The sequence below is a fragment of the Pogoniulus pusillus genome, chromosome 17, assembly GCF_015220805.1.
Source record: "Pogoniulus pusillus isolate bPogPus1 chromosome 17, bPogPus1.pri, whole genome shotgun sequence".
NCBI classification, from domain to species: domain Eukaryota; kingdom Metazoa; phylum Chordata; class Aves; order Piciformes; family Lybiidae; genus Pogoniulus; species Pogoniulus pusillus.
Genome location: NC_087280.1, coordinates 17,034,469 through 17,057,039, shown reverse-complemented (window position 1 = coordinate 17,057,039; position 22,571 = coordinate 17,034,469). Strand labels below are relative to the sequence as shown.

Below are 22,571 nucleotides of genomic sequence, written 5' to 3'. Positions count from 1 at the left end.
CATCTAATAAAATGTTAATGAAAATAAGCAGAAAGATTTTAAGCTTTTTATTGACTCACTGTAAAACTTTTTTTTGGATGAGACAGAAAAAAAAAACAACTTAACATTGTGAACACTGACTTTGCATATTTTAAAAGTAACTACAAACCAAAGCAAACATCCAACACTGTTTTGTTTTTGGGTTTTTTTTTTGGTAAATAAAATTTAAACATTACATATTTACAAATCTACAACCATTCATTTAAAAAGTGCTGCTTGCAGTCTAACAAAGTACCATTTTTAAAACCCAGTGAGCTTATAGCCAGAAATACCCCTCTCTGATATTACTATTTGCATCTCCCCTTTGTTATACTGAGATTTCACATGCGAGAATTTTCTCTCTCTTGGGGTACAAATCATTTAATTCACCAATGGACGTCAAACTCATCAGGCTGTGACTGTACCATGAGTAAATCTTCTCAAGACGGGAACCAGCAGTGTCAGAGAAACAGCACAATTTCTATTCACATTTCAGTATTTCATCTCCAATAATTATTCCAGTGGAACCATAAGTAAAGCAAAATATATATTGCACTGCAAATGTAAAACCTTTGAGTTTAAGGTTTTTGACATGAGCATTATTTAGTACACAAAAGGAGAAAATTCGGTTCATACAAAATTTTAAATTGAAAATAAGTCTCAAATATTTTCTTTATCCATCTTTGTGGTTCTGGAAAATATACTCAAATTGCTTTGCTAATAAAGGACAGTGAGATCTGAAAACTGTTTCAACACTAACTGTAGGATGCTTAAAAATAATCCACCTCAGGAGCTACACTTTGAACCTTATGACTTGAATGAGGAAAATTTCCCATTTAAGGTATATCACTACTCCAACTATTATAGTACTTCTGGAGTGGACTGACTTGTCACAGACTTTAGAAGACAAGTCATTAAGTATAATGATTTCACTTGATGTACTACTGCATGATCCAGAAATTTAAAAGCACACCCACATAAGCACTGACAATGCTTTAGGGGTGCCACTGAGGATGCAAGGGCACAGTGGGATTGTTTGTCTGAAGGATAGCTATACAATCCTTTTCTTCGTGCAGTATATACTCTGCTGGCAATACTGGCAGGATTGTTGAGATCTGAATGAAGTGGCAAACTTGCTGGCTTTCCAAGTCTGGAGACTGTTGGGAGTACTTTACAACGAGGCTGGGACTAGAGTGGAGAAAGCGGGCTGTGATTTACAAGCATTGTGTCTACTCCTGTGCTAGCACACACCCTTGCAGTGTTATGTCCTAGTAAGAGGTGGTTAGAGACCAGGCTCAGTGGCTTCTGCCAGACTGAAACAGGAATTGTGAAGCTCACTTCATAGCTCAGGACCTCTAACACACCACAGCAGCTCTGGAAAAAGCACTTGCCCTCCTTCATGGCTTAAAGGTCTTGTAAAACAGTGGCTGTCCCAAGTGGTAAACAGAACTGCAAAGAGGTGAGAACACCACCTTCTGCACAGCACCGACAGGTATGAGTTCATACACACAGCAACTACTGTTTGCAACTTTGACTCTGTGAATACAGTGTTCCTACTGTACAGAGCAGAGCACACATGCAACTAACTGGTACTTACAGTAAGTTCAGGGGAAAAAACATCACCTGGTGTTTCTCACCACAGTTCAGAAGAATGAAGGGGGTCTGTATCCACCCTGTGCTGATACTATGAACCTGGGTGACAAAAGCAGCTGATTTCATGCATGAGGAGTACTTCAGAAGCGTGGCAGTACAAAGGAAAACATCACAAACTGTTAAAATAAATTAAATGTGAAGAGCCTTGCTAAGTATAGCAATGGTAGCTCCACCTCAGGGTGGGGGGATATGTTGCAAAAGGGCAGCTACATAATTAGCAGCAGATTAGAGAAGAGGTATTATCCAATGAAAGCTGGACCCAGCAAGGTTGTGACTTGCAATTACCACCAGCATATACCTGCAGCTCTACAAATGTTAAATCCTTTCTCCTTAGGGCAGCATCTTCTCACTACAGAGGTCTGGGAGGAGGTTACATCTTGCTTCATAGCAGCAGTACTTCTCATTTCAACCTCTAAAAGGCTCACTATTTCATTTAATAAAGTAAATATGAGCTTTAAGGTTTATCTCCTTTCTGCCTAACTAAATATTGCTGTGTTATTACACTTGTGAAATAGATTTTTTAAAAGACCTGTTGGTAGGTCAGACCAAAATATAAAGTCTAATGCAACAGCTGAATATTTATAAGCATTATAACAGCAACAACTAAAAGAAATTAGAATACCATTAAGATTACTTAAAATAAAGCTATTTGTTAAAGCATGGTTTTACTTGTTTAGGGTGTTTTATACAATTCAAAGTCTGTTTTCCCACCCCCATACAAGACTTCTCTGTAGCCTACCTTCTGGTGAGGAGCTGCTATATGACTGAGAGCACAGAACATTATTTTAGATCTCTAGAACAGGAAAACATGAGTCAAAAGCCCTGACTCCACCACAAGGACAGATACAACATTTTTTCTTTGCAGAAAAAAAAGAAGTTGCTTTGCCTGTGAAATAGAGACCAAACATTCCAAGTGCTAATTTAACTCTGTGTCCCAATAAGTTACATTCCCTAAACATTCCCTGTAGCAAGTTTGCTGTATGTTAAAAGTTTCAGATTAGCATTACCTATGTGTCATACTGAGTGTGCTTCAAACACATCCACCAAGACTCTGAACACTGCACAGTTATGAAGAACTTCCTGCAGTCTGCCATTTGCTTTGTATTACAGATGTAATGAGATCACAGTAATAAACGTCAACAGCTGAGATGGACTGATTTCTGAACAGGTCCTGGAGTACTCTTCAGTATGCTTTGACTTTGCTGGGGAGTAGGGAATGAAAAGGAGAGAAAGAGGAGGAGATTTCTACCCAAATGTTGTACAGAGACAGCAGCATGTTTGTAACTAGAATTTGACAGAAGTTTACCAGACCTTCCTTCTGATTGCTGTGGTAACAAGTTTTCCCATGTGTCTGTGAGAGAAATCCTGTGTCTAGAGAACTGTCTAGGTAAAGGTTAACATTTTCTATTCTGCTTTAAAAACAAATTACTCTCCAAAAAGTAACTGGACAAGTTACTATAAATAGCAGTGTACTGCAAAAAAAATAAGCATTGTATTGCTTATGCAGCAAGTCCATTTAAAATTCACTCCAGTAATTTAAAAAACTTAAAAAAATATCAACTTACTATAAACAATTTAAAATATGTATAATACAACTTTGTATGCTCTTCATAACATCATGAGTATTCTATGTAAACAATAGATTCTGAAGAATTTACTTCGCTCACATTAGTTTCAGTGCATTGTTTCTGTCCACCTGGTACTTCATTTACTTTTTTAAGGAGGGAACTGTAATGTGTTGCCCCAAGTGAAAGCAGTGATTTTGTTTAGAATCTTCCTTTCTACACATTGTTTTGTAGAAAGGAGAAGGGAAATGGAAACAGTAATTAGCCCATTTTTCACTCGGTCCATTTCCACAGCTGTAGGTAGGCCTAATTTTTCCAAGGCCTTCTGCCATAATACATTCGTTGTTGCACACTGAAGACTTGAGATGTTCCTTGTGGCTGAAGTGGTTATTTTACACAGGTACACATCAGAGATATCACCTTGTTATCTAAGGATATTTAAAGATATGGTTCTCCAAAAATCTTTCTGCACTCCATCACTCCAGTACTTGGTGGTCTGTCACAATTGTGAGTGTTCTTCACTTGATTAGCTGTGAGACGATCATAGGCCATTTTGTACTCTCGGTCAAAAGCATCTGCAGGAAGAGAAAAACAACTTCTACACACCATGTCCAAACCACAGCCCAAATGCAGTGACAGCTGGCACACTCAGCAGCAGGTAACAACCCTAAAGCCCTTTTTATTCAGCACTGAGCACACAATGGCACACATCTAATCTACAGATTTCTTCATTTTTTTGGAACCTGTAAAACTAGTTGGCATGCATTCAGTTTTGGTGTCCCCATCACAAGAAGGACACAAAGCTGCTGGAGTAAGTCCAGAATAGGGCCACAAGGTTGATCCAAGGGCTGGAAAACCTCTGTAATGAGGATAGACCAAGGGAGTTGGGGTTGTTTGGCTTAGAGAAGACTCCATGGGGACCTTACAGTTGCCTTCCAATACCTGAAGAGAACCTACAGGAAGGCTGGAGAGGGACTTCTCATATGGGTGTCTAGCAAGAGAACAACGGGGAATGGTTTGAAGGTGAGGGAGAGTAGGTTTAGACAGGATTTTAGGAAGAAGTTCTTCAGTACAAGGGTGGTGAGACTCTGGAATAGGCTGTGAATGCCTACTCCCTGGGCACATTCAAGGCCAGGCTAGATGAGGCCCCGAGCAGCTGAGACTAGTTGAGAGGCATTTCCGCCCAAGGAGGAGAGGTTGGAGTAGATGATCGCTAGGTCCCTTCCAACTTAAGCCATTCTCTGACCTATGTTACTTGAGCAATTTATATAACTTACCTATATCAATGTTATCTCTCCCAAGGGCAACAAGTGAAAGAAACAGTATTTCTCTGTAAAGGCTCCTGAAATTTAAAAAGAAAAGTCAGTTTATATACTGCAATAATTTACCACAAAAGAATCTACACTAAAAATAGATTGGAAGCATTTAAAGAGGATTTTTTGTAAAGTGGCATTTTGAACCTAATTCCAGATTGCCACCTCTAGAATGTTGTTATTTATGACCTCTGGAGAATGCCCTGAGATTTCTGCCTATGGAAATCACTCATGGTAGATCCTTGATGCAACTTCCAGCACACCGGTGGATGCCTTAAGTGCATACAGAGTGAAGCAAGCACTTAAGGCTCTCAACAAAATTCCACCAGACAGCAGGGAAGGAGCTTGATTTTCTGCACTTCTACATCATCTTAACAAAGCAGGTAGGCAGCAAATAAACACCTTGCCAAGGCTCTAGCTGTTGAAAAGGCTGCTAGGTATCTTATTATGAAAATTATGAAGTTTAAATTCAAGAGGAAATAAATTTTCACTAATTCCACTGTTCAGGCAAAAAAGCCCTGCTAAATATGAGATTTAACCTCTCATCTTAGCTTCCTTTCTTTTCCCTACTGGAAACTTAAAAATGGACAAAAAAAATACACTCATGCAGAGTGGGAATAATTTTTTTTTAAATTAAAAAACATTTAAAATAAAATACTAAACAATGAAATACACATACACACTCCCTATGTGATTTTCCATCATTTATAAGTAAGGGAAAAAAACACAGGAGGTGGCTGTAAAGGAGAAAGGTAAAGAGTGAAAATTGTTTTAGGAAGAAAAAAAGAAGAAACTAAGTTTCTGAAAGAAAAAATATTTACTAGATTGAGGGCTAAACTTGAGAACATTGCCAGAAGAAGTGATTTTTTTTCCTCTAATAAGCATACTATGAAAATATAATTCATATTACAACAGCCTTTTTATTGTCCAACTTTGCTCCAGGCTAGGCTCATTCATATTCTTACCTCTGTCTTTTAATATGTGGCCATTTGTTCAACCTCTCCAATATCTGACTCATTGGTCCATACACATCATTCATCTTAATGCTTTTTACCATACTTCTCAAGAGCTCCTGGTTGAAAGAGTCATCATCTTTTTGTAATAAATGGACCATTGGGTACTTCTGGGCTGAAAAACATTTGAAAATGCTGTAAGAATAAATACATTAATTGTGTAATGTGGGGAAAGTTGCTAACAAAAGATGAGAGGGTACACAAGCTGAAAAATGTTGACACATGTAGTGAATAAGGAACAATAACAGCAAGTCAAAATAAATTATCAACACAAGGAAACACAAAAGAAGAGCATCAAAAAAACTCAACAGCTGCAGTGGGTCATGAGCAATTTTCAGGCAGGTGATCCAACACTGGCAACAAAATTCACAGGAAGCAAACTTTAAAAATAAGAAAAGCAACAAAGTGGATGAACTGTCCATGTAAGTTCAGTGAAACATGCCCTCTTATTCCTCATTTCCCAATGGAGGAAAAGCCACTGGGGATACTGATCAGTGGTTTGAAAGACATATGCTGGAAAATGAAACTTGTTCAAGCAGTTCACTGCTAAACATACAAGCACCCTCCCTCTCTCCCTTCCAAAAGAAGTGGCACAGAATAGCAACACCGAACTGGACACTCACTCTCAAACAAAAGAGTGCGGTTTTGACCTGCAAGACAAAAAGCAGCATGATCAAAAGTCAGTTGTGTATCTTGTGTGATCTAGCCAGAGAGACACCTTTTTTGCAAAACACATTCCTCATTGTTCAAAGTTAAAATTCTTCTTTAAAAAAAACAACCAACCAAACGACAAATAGAAGAAATGAGGCTTACTCTGAGCGTTCCACAAAATATACAGAGGCTGCCTTGGATCTTGATGCAGTTTCATATTATCCCACAGCATCTGAATAAGAACATATTTACTGTCCTCTGACATACAATTCCGTGGAATCTGAACAGGAGAATGAATACATAAAGGGATTTTATTACCAAGTCATGACAGAAGACTTCTGTATTTCAAATATCTCTCCAGATCTATAAGCTTTAATATTAAAACTGCTGTAAACACAGAGAAAACTGAATCTGAACAGTGTGCTAGTGACACAGCAAATGAGTATTTTGTGTATCTTCCTACAGCCCTAACATCATGAATTTCCCCTCTTTCTACTGCTTACACTAGTCATGGAACCAGAATAAAATCAATTGGAAACTTACCTTCTTTGTAACAGAGTTACAAAGTAGTAACATGCATTAACAACGTGTTGCTATCACAAATTGCAGTGTGACTTGTAAGAGCTGAACACCCAACTCGGGCACAGCAGTGCTTCAGTTCTGAAGTTACGACTACTTTCCTTCAATTCACGCATTCTTTATCAATTCAGGACTAAACCCAGCATATTGTTAAGACACATGCCTAAGAGCTCCTGAATTCCCTGATGATTTCCTATATGGGAGAACAAGCATTTCTCATGTGTTTCCCATCTGATTCCATACCTTGGAGTTTTTATTACAGTGCTCAGAAGACAGTATTAATCCCGGTAAGTTGCTGGGCAGGTCCAAGCGCCTGAAATACCACACCAAATTCCAGAACACAATGGGATGATGATCTACAAAGTCTGCCACTGTTATTGCATGATCCCCTTCGTTTTCAAGTAAGGTCTCAAGCTCTTTCCATACCACTAGAGGACTGAGATATGGAACTGTTATAGGATCAGGACTAGGTAAGCGCCATTCTAGACCCAAGGAATCCTATGGTAAAAAAAGAGAAGAAAGTGCCACTAGTTGGAATGTTACTTTACAAAGTTGGAATGTTATCTTTACAAAGTCTTCTGAATCTCTTGATTCCCTCAGAGACTCAGTAACATCTAAAAGCTCCAACTAATATTACAATAATCAAACAGTATTCCTCATAATTTGGGATGGTTAATTCTGTTCTCCTCACTAATGTTGTTTCACATTAATCCATGACACACTTCAAATTACATATATAGTAGAAAAACCACCCACTGTTGGTCCTTGCAATGTGGCAGGCAGGCTACCAGTAGGAATGATACGGCTGATCTTCTGGCTTTCTTTCTCATCTTCTTCCAATGGACCAAAAGTGCTGATACTCCTTGCTACAGGGTGACTTGTACATTCTGGCCCAGAGATATTCTGTCTTCTTCCCGAGGGGATTTGGATACTTCTGGCACAAATATTATCCTGCTGCTTAGATTTACTAGGTAAGAGGGGAAAAAAAAAAACAATAATTCAATCCATCTTTTTGTTTTATCACAGTATCACCAAGGTTGGAAGAGACCTCATAGATCATCAAGTCCAACCCTTTACCACAGAGCTCAAGGCTAGACCATGGCACCAAGTGCCACGTCCAATCTTGCCTTGAACAGTCCCAGGGATGGCGACTCCACCACCTCCCCAGGCAGCCCATTCCAGTGTCCAATGACTCTCTCAGTGAAGAACTTTCTCCTCACCTCGAGCCTAAATTTCCCCTGGCGCAGCCTGAGGCTGTGTCCTCTTGTTCTGGCGCTGGCCATCTGAGAGAAGAGAGCAACCTCCTCCTGGCCACAACCACCCCTCAGGTAGTTGTAGACAGCAATAAGGTCTCCCCTGAGCCTCCTCTTCTCCAGGCTAAACAATCCCAGCTCCCTCAGCCTCTCCTCGTAGGGCTGTGCTCAAGGCCTCTCACCAGCCTCGTTGCCCTTCTCTGGACACGCTCAAGCATCTCAATGTCCCTCCTAAACTGGGGGGCCCAGAACTGAACACAGTACTCAAGGTGTGGTCTAACCAGTGCAGAGTACAGGGGCAGAATGACCTCCCTGCTCCTGCTGACCACACCATTCCTGATGCAGGCCAGGATGCCATTAGCTCTCCTGGCCACCTGGGCACACTGCTGGCTCATGTTCAGGTGGGTATCTATCAGCACCCCCAGATCCCTCTCTGTTTGGCTGCTCTCCAGCCACTCCGACCCCAGCCTGTATCACTGCATGGGGTTGTTGTGGCCAAAGAGCAGCACCCTGCACTTGGAGCTATTGAACCCCATCCCATTGGACTCTGCCCATCTGTCCAGGCGGTCAAGATCCTGCTGCAGAGCCCTTCTGCCCTCCAACCCAGTCACATCTGCCCCCAGCTTACTTGGAGTGCTCAAAGGTATACACAGACAGAAATAAACTGGAATTCATCAACCTGATACCTCAAATTCGACCTTGTCAGCCACTATGTTCCTTCATGCTACAGTACAAGTTTTAAGCCCTCATGCACTGAAATTAACAGAGGCATCCTGAAAAGAGTTCAAGGAACCTGCAGAATTACAGATGCCTACATGGATTTTTACATTAGGGATGAAATGGTAAACATTGTGCTGAAAAACACAATTTGGCTGACTTGGATGTAAGTGAGATCCTCTCTCAAATCAATTTCTCCTCTTCAAAGAATATCTTATTAAATTGATTTCTGTTGGTGAGGAATTCATGCATATCCACAGAGAATGTGAGTAATTTCTTAGCAGAAATGTACCTGTTTGAATTTATATCCTCCTGAACAGACATCAGGGATGTAGTAAGGCCAACAGTAGCTGAAGCATTACAGGACTTGCCGCTCTTATTTGAAATAAGCGATGGGATCTGCATGTTTTCTGTGGAAGGGCTGGACTTCAGAAAATAACTGTAGGGATAACAAAAGCTTAATGTTATCCAATGAAGCCCCAAATAAAGCCCACTCCACAACCGTGATTCTGTGGTTCTATGATAGTTAGCATTCAAAAGGGAGGAAAATTCAAAGACTGCTGTTACCGTCCAGGCCGCCGAAGGTCTCTGATTTCTATGCTTAAAAAGGGCAGAAATAAATTGCCACAGAAAGGACAAGTGGTATTGAGATTGGAGTCATCTGCTGTCCAGCCTGCCATGATTTCTTCATCATGAACCAAACAGTCGCACGTTCGGCACCGTGAGCAGCTTGAGATGAGGACCTGCACAAGGCAGATAACAGAACTCCACTAGAACACGCTCTCAAAACTCACCTTTTTTTCACAAAGCAGTTGAACTTCCAGCCAAAATTCTTTGCCCTTGGGTGAGTAGTACTCACTACTGGCATACAAGGTCATCCACATACCCTTTCTCAGGCTTTAGCTTGGAACATTTAGGTTTAAACTTCTATATTTCAGGACAGCTATTAACTCTTCAATCCAAACAGCATTAGCAGACAGCTGATATAGTAAATGACTGTATGTAAATGAGCATTGTCTAGAAAATTTATTACATGCAGGCATTTGATCCAGCAAGATCTGCAATTATGCTTATGAGATAAATGCACTTTAGCTAAGTGGGTTTGGTGATCTTTCTATGGCTTCTCAGAGTAAAACGAGCCAGTTACTCAATAATATGTTTATTAACAATAACACATCATTTGTAATCTGTACATTAGAGGAATACTGGTGTGGCTACATGAATTACCCTCAGAACTTAAATACTTTTCTGTAGTGACTGCCTGCAAAATACAAATGAGAGGAAATAAAAAGTGAGAATGGTCAGTTATTAATCCAAATGCGTTGGAAGGAAGAAGAAAAAACACCAGTGAGCCAAATCCAGTGTAATAGTGAAAAAGAAAGTCATCTTACTAGAAGGCACATGAAGAACAGCTAGTTATCTGGTCTATATTTTTAAATGTCTAGTGCTATTTGAAGACTTGGTATTTTCACTTCAAACAAATTTAGGTGTGCAAAGGATTTAGGTGCCAGAATTTAATGGCGTCCAGTTCTCTAACTCTTGAGAACTGCAACTTTAAGGACCAAACCCCATAACTTTAACAATGATAATTCTAGTGGAGGATTTGAAAAGATGCCTGCTGTCTCGAGTATTTATCTGTCTTTCAGAGGATTAGTTTTGAGCTTTGATCTTTAAGAGAGGTTCAGATAACATTTATATTTAAAGACATCATCACTTAAAATCAATAAATCATCCTGTACCTCCATGGCGTAGTTCTGAAACACACTGGTACTACTTGTACTGCAAGAGGATATCAACTCTGACTTGTCAGGTAGAGGGAACTTTGAAAGAGAACCTGTTAGCAGAAGAAAGCCAAAATATGAGTTATTCAGAGTATGCATTTTTAGCAAACTGTTTTTCTGGTCAGACAATACTGCAGTTACAAAACGTGTGATGGAAAATGCAACAGATCAGACACACTTGGACAGAAACGTGAAGCTGGAGTGTGAAGCTGCCATCTGCCCAGCACCAACAACGACCAAAATATATCTACTAACATAGAATTTCCATATGTTCACTTCTCTTCTTTTACAACAGTTGGTAGCTTGGAAACAAGTTTTACAGATTAAGTAAATCATACTAACACTTTCTGTCTGGACAAAACGTAAGGAAGGATAAGAACTGCTTCTTGTGACTGCAGACATCCTTGACTCTTCTTCTCTTTGCCATGTCAAACAAGTCAGGCTCATCTCAGTGTCCTCGGACTCCACATCTCACAAATTGGGTTTGCTGTTTGCTCTTCTAGGTGTTAAGTGGAGGGATTTAAGTAGGCAGATTTCCCTTTCATCCTGATTCTGATTAACATGACATACTCCATAATGACAGCAGTACAGAGATTGATACAACAGTCACTACCAACTATCCAGCACAGACTGGGGGGAAAAAAGTACTCCCACACTGAGTCTGATAATCAGCTTCAACAGTGGCTTACAGAAAATGACAACAATTTTCAAAATGTTTTCTACTGTGCTCAGCTTTGGAGCCCTTAGACAAGACAGACATGAAACTGATTGAATGGGTCCAGAGCAGGCTACAAAAATGATCAGAGGGCTGCAACATCTCTTCTAGGAAGAAAAGCTGTGAGAGTTTGGATTGTTCAGGCTAGAGAAGAGAAGGCTTGTAGCCTTTCAGTACTTCAAGGGGGCTATGAAAAAGTTTGGGACAGACTTTTTAGCAGGGCCTGTTGTGAGAGAATAAGGGGGAGATTCAGACTAGAGAGAAGACAGAATGTTTTTGCAATGAGTGTGGTGAGACCCTGACCTAGGTTGCCCAAGACAGGGACAGCAGATTGCTCAGAGCCCTGTTCACTGCAGAGATTTTGGACTAGATGACCTTTAAAAGTCCCTTCTAACCAAAACCATTCTGATTCCATAATAATTTTTTAGGGGAAAAAAAAAATCAGACTAATAAAGTTACTACTTGTGAATTTTTATAGATATTTTCTGGAGCTCTGCAGCTTACAGAAATAAGATGATTACATGAATTAAGAACCAAAACGGTCTCATTTGCACAGCTGTAGGATCCATAAACTTATCCAGGGACAGGATGTTAAAGTAAGTTATACAACAAGAAAGAATACTGAAAAGAAATAAAAAACTCAAAATAAATGAAATTAAAATACCCATAAGTAGACGCATATCTGGACGAGTTACAGTTTGAAGACAGGAAAAAAAAACAGGTTTACTCCCTTCACAAAAAGGACTAATGACCAGGATGATCCCAAATAGAAAGTAATGAAAGAAAAAGAGCAACATTTGTGTTCAGATTGATGAATACAATGCAAAAGCTGTCTCTTACCAGACTGGTCAAATTGTTTAGATGAGCCATCATGGGAAGTTGAGCTTTCTAGGCTTGCCCTGCTGAGGCCAATTCCCTTAATTTCTGATGTGGTATTCTCCTGAGGAGAAGCACTTTCAAAATCATTGCAGACATCTTCATCAGTTAGAGAAGTAGATTCTGAGTCCAGAGCTCCCAGTGATGAAACACTTGCACGATCTGAATTTTGATCCTGAGAGAAGAGAACAAATTGCACTGAGTAAAGGAAAGTAAAAATACTTCTTAAAGAAATAGGAAGCTTTATTTGCTTCAGTACATTGAAGGCATTAACTTCTGTCCTTGGCAAAATCATCTGGCTCAGAGCTGTACTCAGAATTGATGGGAAACAGGGCAAGTTCCACTCAGAATTAAACAGCTACAGTAAGAATTCTTCCATGAAAACCATCTAAATGTAAACATTTTCATTGCTACAAAAGTTAGCAGCACTAGGATAGGTAAGGCATTATTAGTACTTTAGTTAATTAGTCTCAGATTGGTTCTAAGCACATGAGGAACAATTTCTTCCCCAAAAGGACAGTCAAACCCTCTAAAAGGCTGCTCGGGGCAGTGGTAGAGTTCCCATTCCTGAAGGGGTTTCAAAGTAGTGTAGATGAGGTGCTGAGTGGCACGGTTAGTGGTAACATGGTAGTGCTGGGATAATGGTTGGATTCCATGATCTTATAACTCTTTTCCAATCTAAATAATTCTATCATTCTATGCTAGACCAAGATTGATTTAGGACAATAAAATCATGGTCCTACCAGTTCAAGCATGATTAAAACAATGTAATGCCCACAGTCTACCATGATGCATGCCATTCAAATGGGGAATTCATCACAGAGGAGTCAGTGATTAGACTTTTACAAAGCTTTTTTCCCTTAATTTATAGCAACCTAGGTTTTGTGGGGAAAAAGAATTACAGAAGTTTACCTTTGAAGACGCTGCATACATTGTAAATTTTGAGTACCACTTGCTAGCTTTCTCTGCAACCCCTTTTCCAGCAGAAAACATGCTGCTTTTCAGAACATCAAGTTTAGGTGTTAACAGTGTGTCCAGGTTGAATGATGGTGAAGACACAAGTGTTAATGCACTAGTTGTATCCTGTGGCTGCTCTTTTGCTGGACTGTTTGGGGAATAAGCTGGCGAGGACCAAAGCCTGTCTCTTGGCCTTTCTTCATGCTTAGCCTGGTAACTCTTGGATTTAGTGAGACTGGTTGGCCTTGGGGAGTTTGGGGGAAGGCTGGACCTCCTACAAGGCTGAATTATTGTTGGGCTCTTTTTAGTAGTATTTCTGTCATCATAGGGCTTTTGCAACTCAATGCTTGGAGCACGACTTGACAAAGGGCTGCTCATATTGTTCATGTACATAACTATTTCTTCTGCTAAGTCTCGCCTTGCAGATGGAGTAGAAATACTTCTGTCATCATCCTCCTCCTCATCCTCTTTCTGTTGTTCTGTCTCAGCAACCAGCAGAGACAGTGGATCAAATCCGGTTTCAACATCTGTCTTTTCAACTGGCTTTACTGGAAAGCTGCTCTTTCTTTGCAGCCTTCTAGATTTTTCACTGGAAGATTTCACTGCTGTAGGTGTTTCAGGTTCTGCATCCAAGTCTTCCAGATCAAAGATAACAGGAGACTCTGTTTTATCTGTAAAACTGCAATCAAAAGCTGCATCTTCATCACTAGATTCTTTCTCCAGGCTTTCTCTCTTCGATCCTAAAGAGGAGGCTCTGATGTTAAGAGTTTTTGGCCTTATGCTTTTCTGTAATGCACTAGATAGGATTTTGGCATCAGCTCCTAGTTTTTCAACAATTTCTCCAGGGTTTGCTTCCTGATTTATTCTATTCATCATGAGCCCCACTAAGCCATCTCCACTCAGGTTACGGTTTCTGCTTTCCCATGGTATCTCCCTTAAGTCAGGTTCTACTGCACTTTTATGTCTCTTCCTTAAGGATTTATTTTTTGTAACTTCTGCTTCACTGGTATCCTCAAAAGATGAGGTAAACAGCAATCCTACAGAACTCTCTGAAAAGCAAATGAAACAAGGTCCTTTACAATGCAAAAAAATACAAATTTGTTCCCCCTTTCAAACAGAGTTGAAATTCACTATGTACTGTGCCCGTGGCTGAAGAAGAGTTTAACTATGTTCATAACTTTTAGGAAGGGTCAGACAATAAAACATTTGCAATGGAGTCAAATTCTACAGCTCAAGAAAACTTTAAGAGGCACCATTAAGAAAAACTTCAGACATAGTTAGTTTCCTCTTTTGAAGACATATTCCACTATTGAGAGGCTTGAAATCTGGAGACAACAAGCTTTTCCAGGAAATGGCAAACAAAAAGCAACACTATCTAACCTGATGAACTGGATAGAGAGCCAATAAAAGGAGTTATTGACAGAGAAATCTCCATTGTTTTGCCAGAGCATAAAGAATGGAGATTTTGGAGTATGATATTACATTGCTTGAAGCCCAGATGACAGTATTCTAATAACCACATTTAACATTACTGAAGACTGTGAAAACACCTGAAAGTTTCTTTTAGTTGTACTACATCAAAACCTCTTCAGGTTCAGGAGGAATTTATTAGTTGCTGGAGGATATAAAGAAAAAACCCAAGACCTGGGATTCTATATGCAGATGTTAATTACAGAAAAAAGAAGCAGCAAAAAGGAAAAATCGATCTGAAAATAGAGAATATTCAGATGCATCTCCCTGACACAGCATATACAGAGTCTAATCTAAACTCGCCCCCAAAGCTGTTCCCACAGTTCATTAGTTGCTGCCATTGACACTGATAAATGGCATGACACTGTTATGTTTTGTAGAGGTAAGAACCCAGGCACACTACTCATAGCTCATTAGAACTGGAATATACAGTGACAAAAGTGCACAAGAATCAAGATGTATGTTCCCTTCAACTCACCTGTGCTAGGTTCTGTTACGGTGCTGTCAACGGTACCATTGAGCCGCACTATGCTAGAAGTGGATTTGGCATCACTTGAGTTCTGATAATTCAGCTTTGGCAGGCAGTCACCACTCCCTTTTGCACTCTCCACTTCAGACACTATGCAGAAAAGCATAGACAGATCTTAAGAATCAAAGCAACTCAACTTAAATCTCAAGTTTCCATTACCCATTAGACACATTATGCTGGATTAAGTGAGAGCACATTGTACAAAACTCATGATGCACAGCCTGGTACTTACTTGGGCAGAGCTTTTCAAGCTGTAGCAACTGAAACACAGGCATTTAGTTCCCTTTTGACTTAGTTTTCAAAAATTATCTCTTAATTACTTTCATAATGCCAAGTTCCATAACCTTCTGTACAGTGAGTCCTAGTAATCAGCACTTGAATACAGGAATTGGTGGTCATGTAGAAACAAAGACCACCCTTGTCACTTGCAAAGCACAGGCATAAGACCATTCTCTCCTGCCTTTACAAGAGCTCAGAGGCAATTGAGCCTATCTTTGTGAATCCCATTACCCCATGACTATACCAGAAAAATGAAGCAGAGGTTGCAGCATTTATATTAATCTCTTCTAGATAGGGAAGACAAATTCTGTTGTCAGGTGGCTATCCAAATGAGACAATTACTTCTCTAAAAGAATTTGAGCAACTTCATATTTTAAAGCCTGTACTCAGAAGTGCAAAACATGTATTACTACTACAAAGTAAAAAAACTCTCTTAACTAAGGCTAAAATGAATACAAGATTTCAATAAATTTCACATTTTCTGAGACCTCAGAAGTTTTGTTAAACCTAAATAGCCTGCCCAGCATCTTACAGATATGTTCCTATGAGAGCAACTCTGAGGAGAGGGACCTGGGGGTGCTGATGGACGAGAAGCTCAACATGAGCCAGCAGTGTGTACTTGCAGCCCCGAAGGCCAACCAGACCCTTGGCTGTATCAGGAGAAGTGTGGCCAGCAGATTGAGGGAGGTGATTCTCCCCCTCTACTCCGCTCTGGTGAGACTCCAGTTCTGGAGCCCCTATTACAAGAGGGATGTGGATGTGCTGGAGTGTGTCCAGAAAAGGGCTAGGAGGATGATCAGAAGGTTGGAGCACCTTTCCTATGAGGACTGACTGAAAGAGTTGGGGCTGCTGAGTCTGGAGAAGAGGAGGCCCCCAGGTGACCTTATTGTGACCTTCCAGTATCTGAAGGGGACCTACAAAAAAGCAGGGGAGGGACTTTTAAGATATCAAGGAGTGACAGGACTAAAGGGAATGGAGCAAAGCTGAAGGTGAGGAGATTGAGACTGGACATGAGGAGGAAGTTCTTCAGCATGAGAGTGGTGAGAGCCTGGAATGGGTTGCTCAGGGAGGTGGTTGAGACCCCATCCCTGGAGGTGTTTAAGGTCAGGCTGGATGAGGCTCTGGGTAGGGTGTCCCTGCCCATGGCAGGGTGGTTTGAACTAGAGGACCCTTGTGGTCCCTTCCAACCCTGACTGATTCTGTGACTGTAAGTAACAGACAAATTTTCAAGCTAACTGAAGGAAAATAATACCAATGCTAGAAGGCTGTAATGAAAACACTGTAATGAAGTAACTTCTCTGTTTCTGTATTTTCTCACAGTCCTACACCACTTCTACTTTACAAGGGGATATTAAACTCAAATAGTAGGAGAAAGCACACTGGAAAAAAAATCAAATAATAATATTATTAGGAGAACATTTATTAGGAGGAGTGGCACTTGGTGCCATGGTCTAGCCTTGAGCTCTGTGGTAAAGGGTTGGACTTGACCTATGAAGTCTCTTCCAACCTTGGTGATACTGTGAGTGTTTTCCATTAATTTATATGGGAATTTATAGTATTTATACACTTCTACTACACAATTCGATCTGCTATACATTTGCTTGCATAAAATCTATGCTGCACAACTGCAGGATCATAAGCAGGAGATGGAAGGGAGAAAAAAAAAGAGGTTCACAGCAAATCCAGCAACCCATTTTTGATGCATCTCTGAAATTTGGAGAATTCCAGGGAGCTGAATAATTTAGACTTCTGTCACAGACCTGCAAAAGTTCAGCTGCTCTTTTTTTATGGGATTTACAAAGAAAACAGACTGGTAGAAAAGGCTTTGCTGTAGATTATGTCTATAAAGCACTTTTTGAAAAAAAGACAAAACCACTAAGCTGTAATTATCATTAAGCCATTATATAACCATTATCACTTGTTTGAAATAGAGGAGGGGAAAGAGTACTGCAATATTAAAAGTCAAACCATTAGACACCCAGAAAATTGCATTTAGAGAAAAGAATTTGAGGCATGGGCATAAAATGGTATTATCACATACACTCAGTGTAAGAAAACCAAAATGAGCTGCCCCACTTAGCTGTTGCTGAAATCCCTATTTATCCTCAATGAACTAGATATCTGCATTCACATGATACATACAAGAACTGGAGTCACTCTCTCTCTTGTCTTCTTTTTGTTCTTGTATATCTTGAAGACAAGTTTTCCCTTGCTTGGCTTCTTCTTTGAGTGATGTGTTATTGCCAGAGTCTGAAAGTCCTCCTATCATAACAGGGTGATGACAGAATGAAGACAATTATGGTATTGAAGAGCGTGACATTGTTAAACAGAATAAATTGAATGGCCACGGTAATTCAAAGGCCTCTTATCAAATACATTCCAATTAACAGTGAATATTCCACCATGAAAAAAGTGACAAAAATAACTGGCTTACTTTTACAAGCATAAACATTAGAGTGATGCTTTACAGGACAAAATTAAAGGGGTAATTTCCAACATTTCTTTTCAAATATTATACTAAAGCACTGCTTCTCTTTGATTCTGTTGCCTGGTTTATTTGACCAAAATAACAAAATCATCTTTCCAAGAACTCCAAGAGGCATTTAAACATGATTTCATTTTAGGGTAGTACATTTCTCAGAATTAATGCATGGAATTCTTATGATTTTATTCTAGAGAGTGAAAAAAAAAAGAAAAAATGCAGCAGTAACCATAAGTTTGTTTGAAAAATAAAATGAAATATACAAAAATAAAAACAATCACCACCCAAATAAACTTTGCAAACATTTAAGCCACGTTTGGTCATTTGTGATACTGTGAAATAAAATTATTTAAGCAAAAATTATTTTTCTCTGCTATGAAAAAATGTATCATAAGATAGGTTACAAAAGGGCTGCAAATTTGCCATTGGAATAGGCTGCCCAAGGAGGTGGTGGAGCTGCCATCCCTGGAAGTGTTCAAAAAAAAGACTGGATGAGGCACTTAGTGCCATAGTCTAGTTGACTGGACAGAGCTGGGTGCTAGGTTGGACTGGATGATCTTGGAGGTCTCTTCCAACCTGGTTGATTCTATGATCCTATTCTATTTCTAAGATAAAACACAGCCCACAGTATAAAGTCTGAATAATTGATTTCAACAGCCAAATTTACTCAGTACTAACATGCTCATTCTTCTTCCAGGTTGTTATAAAGCATTAGCACCAAAATAAAGTCAATTATTAAAGCAGGTAAAGTTGCAGGTCACTATAAGTGCTAAGTGAGCACTTGAAGTCACACATATTCCCTGTCCTTTGACCAAATTAACCTGAAGTCTCTGCTGGTCCCACAGCACCTGTAGGAGGTTTACACTTGTGCAGTTTAGATACCGTTTTGGTAAGCATCTGTCCAAGATCAAGAGAAGCTTTTTGAAATGATTTTATCAGCTTGCAAATAAAGAAGAAAAGGATGTGAACTTTACCAGGGGTGGCTGTATGCGAGGTGCTTGCTGGTGGCTTTTTCAATGCTTTTTTAAACTGTGCTATTCCTAAAACAACATTCCGTAGCTTCATCCAGAGGAAATAGCCACCTCGATTGCTGGAAGGCCAGGTACTTTCCAAAACAGCCTGTTTAGGAAATACAAAAGCCAAATAAAGTCATCTTGAGGAACAGTCAGGTGTGAAATCATTAACTTATATTTCAAATTAGGTTACAGCAATAAAGTAGACTTCCAAATAAAGCAACACAGTAATTCTGTTTTCTGCTTCTTCCAGTTACTAGAAATGACAGAATCACACCTGACCTGCTCTCTTATTTTCTTTGCTTCTATTTGTCTGCATAAAAAAAAGTCTATTTTTTTGCATCTCCTCTTCCTAAAACACTTACCTTATTGTAGTAACCATATGTTATGGCATTAGGGTCAATGCCAGCTTTCTGCATTTCAAACAGCACTCTGACAGCTAGCACAGGCTGACCATACTGTCCACACAGCTGCATCAGAACTCGGTAGCACACCTGAAAACACACGCAGGTTAGTTTTGCTTTTCTCTAGTCAAACGCATTCTCCATTCAGTAAAACCCAGAGGCTGCTTCTGGAATTTTGGAATTGACTTCTTTTTACCTCATCAGGTGGATCTATTTTTTTTGTGTGCATTTTTTGTAGCACATCATAGGCAGTTCTCAGAGCCCTGACTTTTGAGTGGCACACTTTCACGTACGCAGGGAGGCAGATAAACCAAAGGCCGTAGCAGTGACGTAACAAACATCTGGACCACATCTGTGGGATGGAGGAGTACTTCTTGGCAATTTTATGGGCAGATTTAATTTCCTGTAAAAAATCATAAAGATTATTTGTGTATATTTACATATACATTACAGAACTGTGTGTCAAAAGACCAAGCAGCTATCATTATACCTACTGAAACTGCAACCTACTCCAAGTAGGAAAGAAAATTAAAGCAGCACTAATGATACCAGAAACAGTTGCTGTGAAATATCCCCCCCTCTTAAAAACTTCCATTTCTTTAAATTTATTTCTATAGTTTTTGATGTGCAAGGTCTGTAAGAAATATTTAAATGGTAGAGTTCCTCTTAAAGCCCAGAATAGTGAAAAGAAATCAAAATGTGGATGTGGAAGCCCAACAGTTTATGCTCATGAAGAAAAGCAAGAAGAATATGGAAGACACAAACAGTGAAATAAATGACAAACGTGGGTACAAGGGCCTTGTGTGACAGTCTAGGCAAGAAGCACAAATGAAGCCCCAAAGAGTAACTACCATGGCTACCCCACAGTCACTGTACCAGCAAAGAACCACTTGTGAGGCTGCAGCCTCTGCTGATCAGTCTCAGTGGCCAAACTGAAGCTGAAGACAGCGGGCTGACACTTTGAGCAGCACCTCATGCTACACAAGTACCTCCATGTACCTGTTTAGTTCTCCTGAACATTGGTGATGGGCTGTTGGGACTACTGGCTTTTGAGGACAGTTTGTTATTTGGTGCTTTAAGAAATCCTTCAGGCCGCTCAAACAAATCTAGTTTTAATACTGGAAATCCATTATAGCTGTAAAAGAAAAAAAATCATTTAACTGCTGCAAGGCAGCTTCAAAGTAAACACATTACAAACGACATCAGTTACACAGTTGCACTAGAAGCTACACAGGAAATACAAAACACAAAAGTAAAGCTTTAAAGACATGGCTGACAAAGTGGTTTATTAATCCATCTGCATGATTTTATAAGCCTGCACAGTCTCTTAACCTGTTATTTGAGTATAAGCAACTTAAATTGCTGAATACATTTGCTTTCATAACATTTTCTTTAATTAACATGTCAAATGCATTAATATTGATTCTAGTTAATAAAAAATAATAAGTAATCCATGTGGCTTAGTCCCCCGTGAGCATCACATGACAGAGGTTTATAGAAATCAATATGAACAATATCATGCTATGTAAAAGATTAAACTGGATTAGATTTAAAAATGTTTATCAGAATTAAAAACTCATTAGCCATAATTACTAAATAAGTAACACCAGTTTCCAGTGATCCTTTGAAATGTACTCTCTCTGTCCAAAGAGTATCTGCAGCTTGTGCTGCCACCAGTAGTAGCAGAAGGCCAACAGAGTGGGCCCATTAATTGCAATTTTACCCTTAAAAGGTGTCAGCAGCCAGCACAACGTAATGGGCACCCACAGGCAGCTTTATTGCTCCTGCATGCACACAAAATCATTAACACTTCAGAAGAGCTTGCACAGGAGGCATTTTACATACTCATTTTGACTTGAACAACATAAAGGGACAAGAAGAAAAATAATCTGTAGGTTTTTGCTATCACAAGAGTCTAGAAACTAGGCAGTTAGGATTTTTGGTTAGCATCCTACTGTGTCCTCAGGTTACCTGTATTGTAGAGGGTGCTCTTCTCCATTTGGCAGATGTGGGATCTCAGGGGGTGTTATGAAAACTGTATGCTCACTCTTGTAGGACTCATCCAGCTCTATAAGTCGTGTTTCCCCACTTTTGTCCATATCTACCTGGAGAATTTAGGTAGAAGAAAAAAAGCAGTTACTACTTTTATTGAATTTTCTGCTGTTAAAGCTATGTGGTCAAGCAGGAATAAGTCTGTATCAGATTAAATATTATGAACTGCATCTTAAAAGTAAAGATTCCTTGCAGAGTTATGAGAACAGTAAGTGTTGTATTGTTTTTGTAAACTTGGCCCCAGTGCAGCTCTGAATTGACTGTTTTCAGTTAAACACTCTCAGCAGTCATGTAAAGAGGTGAATCTTTCTGAATACAAGCATTTCTGGAATTGTTTGCAACTGGAACCTGACATCTATTTCTGATTATGAAAATAAAAGCTATTCTTTCCTCTCTAACCAGTAGCAAGTTTTATGCACCCCTCTGATGTATACAGATTATACAAATAATGCACTCTGGCAATTTCAGTTGCTAATCATTAAGGTCATACATTCAAAGAGAAAATGGAACAAAATCCTGTGACCTTAGTACAATTAAAGGGGGACAGAAGTAATTTTGTTTTTCTAAAAGCCAGTAATCTGAAAGAGGAAGTGTAGCTTCATGATTTTTTGTCTTTCACACAACTCAATAGTTGTATGTGTGAAAATATAGCAAATGTTGTGTGGCCCTGTCCTCTCACAGCTAAGACAGAAATTCAGTTCATGGATAACAAAGGCAACTTGTAACAGTGCTATCATTTATGTATAAACTACTACTGCAATTGTTTTGTTTTCAGTTTTCTAACTGGCAATTTGACCATAAATCTTGGCTTTACTAGCTTGGCTGCTGCAGAGAGGAAGAGAAATTTACACCTCCCATATTAATGCCCCTGCTTTAAAGCCAGGAACAGAGACATACTCTAAGTCTGCAAGCAAATGCCAAAGCACCAAGCTACAGGATCAAGTGAGAAAAAAGAAACTTTCCAAGTTTTAATAAACTTTTTTTTTTTACTGAGAGAATTTTACTGAAACTTTTTTTACTGAGAGAATTTCACTCCACTGCTCGAGCCAAAAATGAAGAACCAAAGCAAAATTCAGTCACCCCAAACAAGATTTTGGCCAAACTATGAACTCTTACCCTTTGAGAAAAAGAAAAGACAAGACCTTTAGCTCGACTACAAGCTTCTCAATACTACAGTTTGCACTACAGAAACCACCAGGAATGTAACCTGAATTACGTTCAACATGAAAGCCTTTCACAGAATCACAGAGA

General features: G+C 39.5%; 1 protein-coding gene across 1 annotated transcript in view; it reads right to left on the bottom strand.

The window, feature by feature from the left end:
- Positions 1-32: 32 nt before the first annotated feature.
- Positions 33-22,571, bottom strand: part of DENND4A (DENN domain containing 4A) — a 47,634-nt gene continuing 25,095 nt past the window's right edge. Inside the window, exons 13-30 of the mRNA XM_064157948.1 lie at positions 21,240-21,373; positions 20,268-20,403; positions 19,465-19,671; positions 19,230-19,358; positions 18,826-18,970; positions 17,512-17,631; positions 15,040-15,180; positions 13,047-14,140; positions 12,099-12,309; positions 10,502-10,596; positions 9,330-9,505; positions 9,055-9,201; positions 7,549-7,759; positions 7,036-7,290; positions 6,376-6,493; positions 5,515-5,677; positions 4,514-4,578; positions 33-3,811 (exon numbers count right to left, since the gene is read on the bottom strand). Coding sequence (XP_064014018.1) covers positions 3,675-3,811; positions 4,514-4,578; positions 5,515-5,677; positions 6,376-6,493; positions 7,036-7,290; positions 7,549-7,759; positions 9,055-9,201; positions 9,330-9,505; positions 10,502-10,596; positions 12,099-12,309; positions 13,047-14,140; positions 15,040-15,180; positions 17,512-17,631; positions 18,826-18,970; positions 19,230-19,358; positions 19,465-19,671; positions 20,268-20,403; positions 21,240-21,373 — 3,684 coding nt within the window. The 3' untranslated portion in view covers positions 33-3,674. The remainder of the gene's footprint in view (positions 3,812-4,513; positions 4,579-5,514; positions 5,678-6,375; positions 6,494-7,035; positions 7,291-7,548; positions 7,760-9,054; positions 9,202-9,329; positions 9,506-10,501; positions 10,597-12,098; positions 12,310-13,046; positions 14,141-15,039; positions 15,181-17,511; positions 17,632-18,825; positions 18,971-19,229; positions 19,359-19,464; positions 19,672-20,267; positions 20,404-21,239; positions 21,374-22,571) is intronic.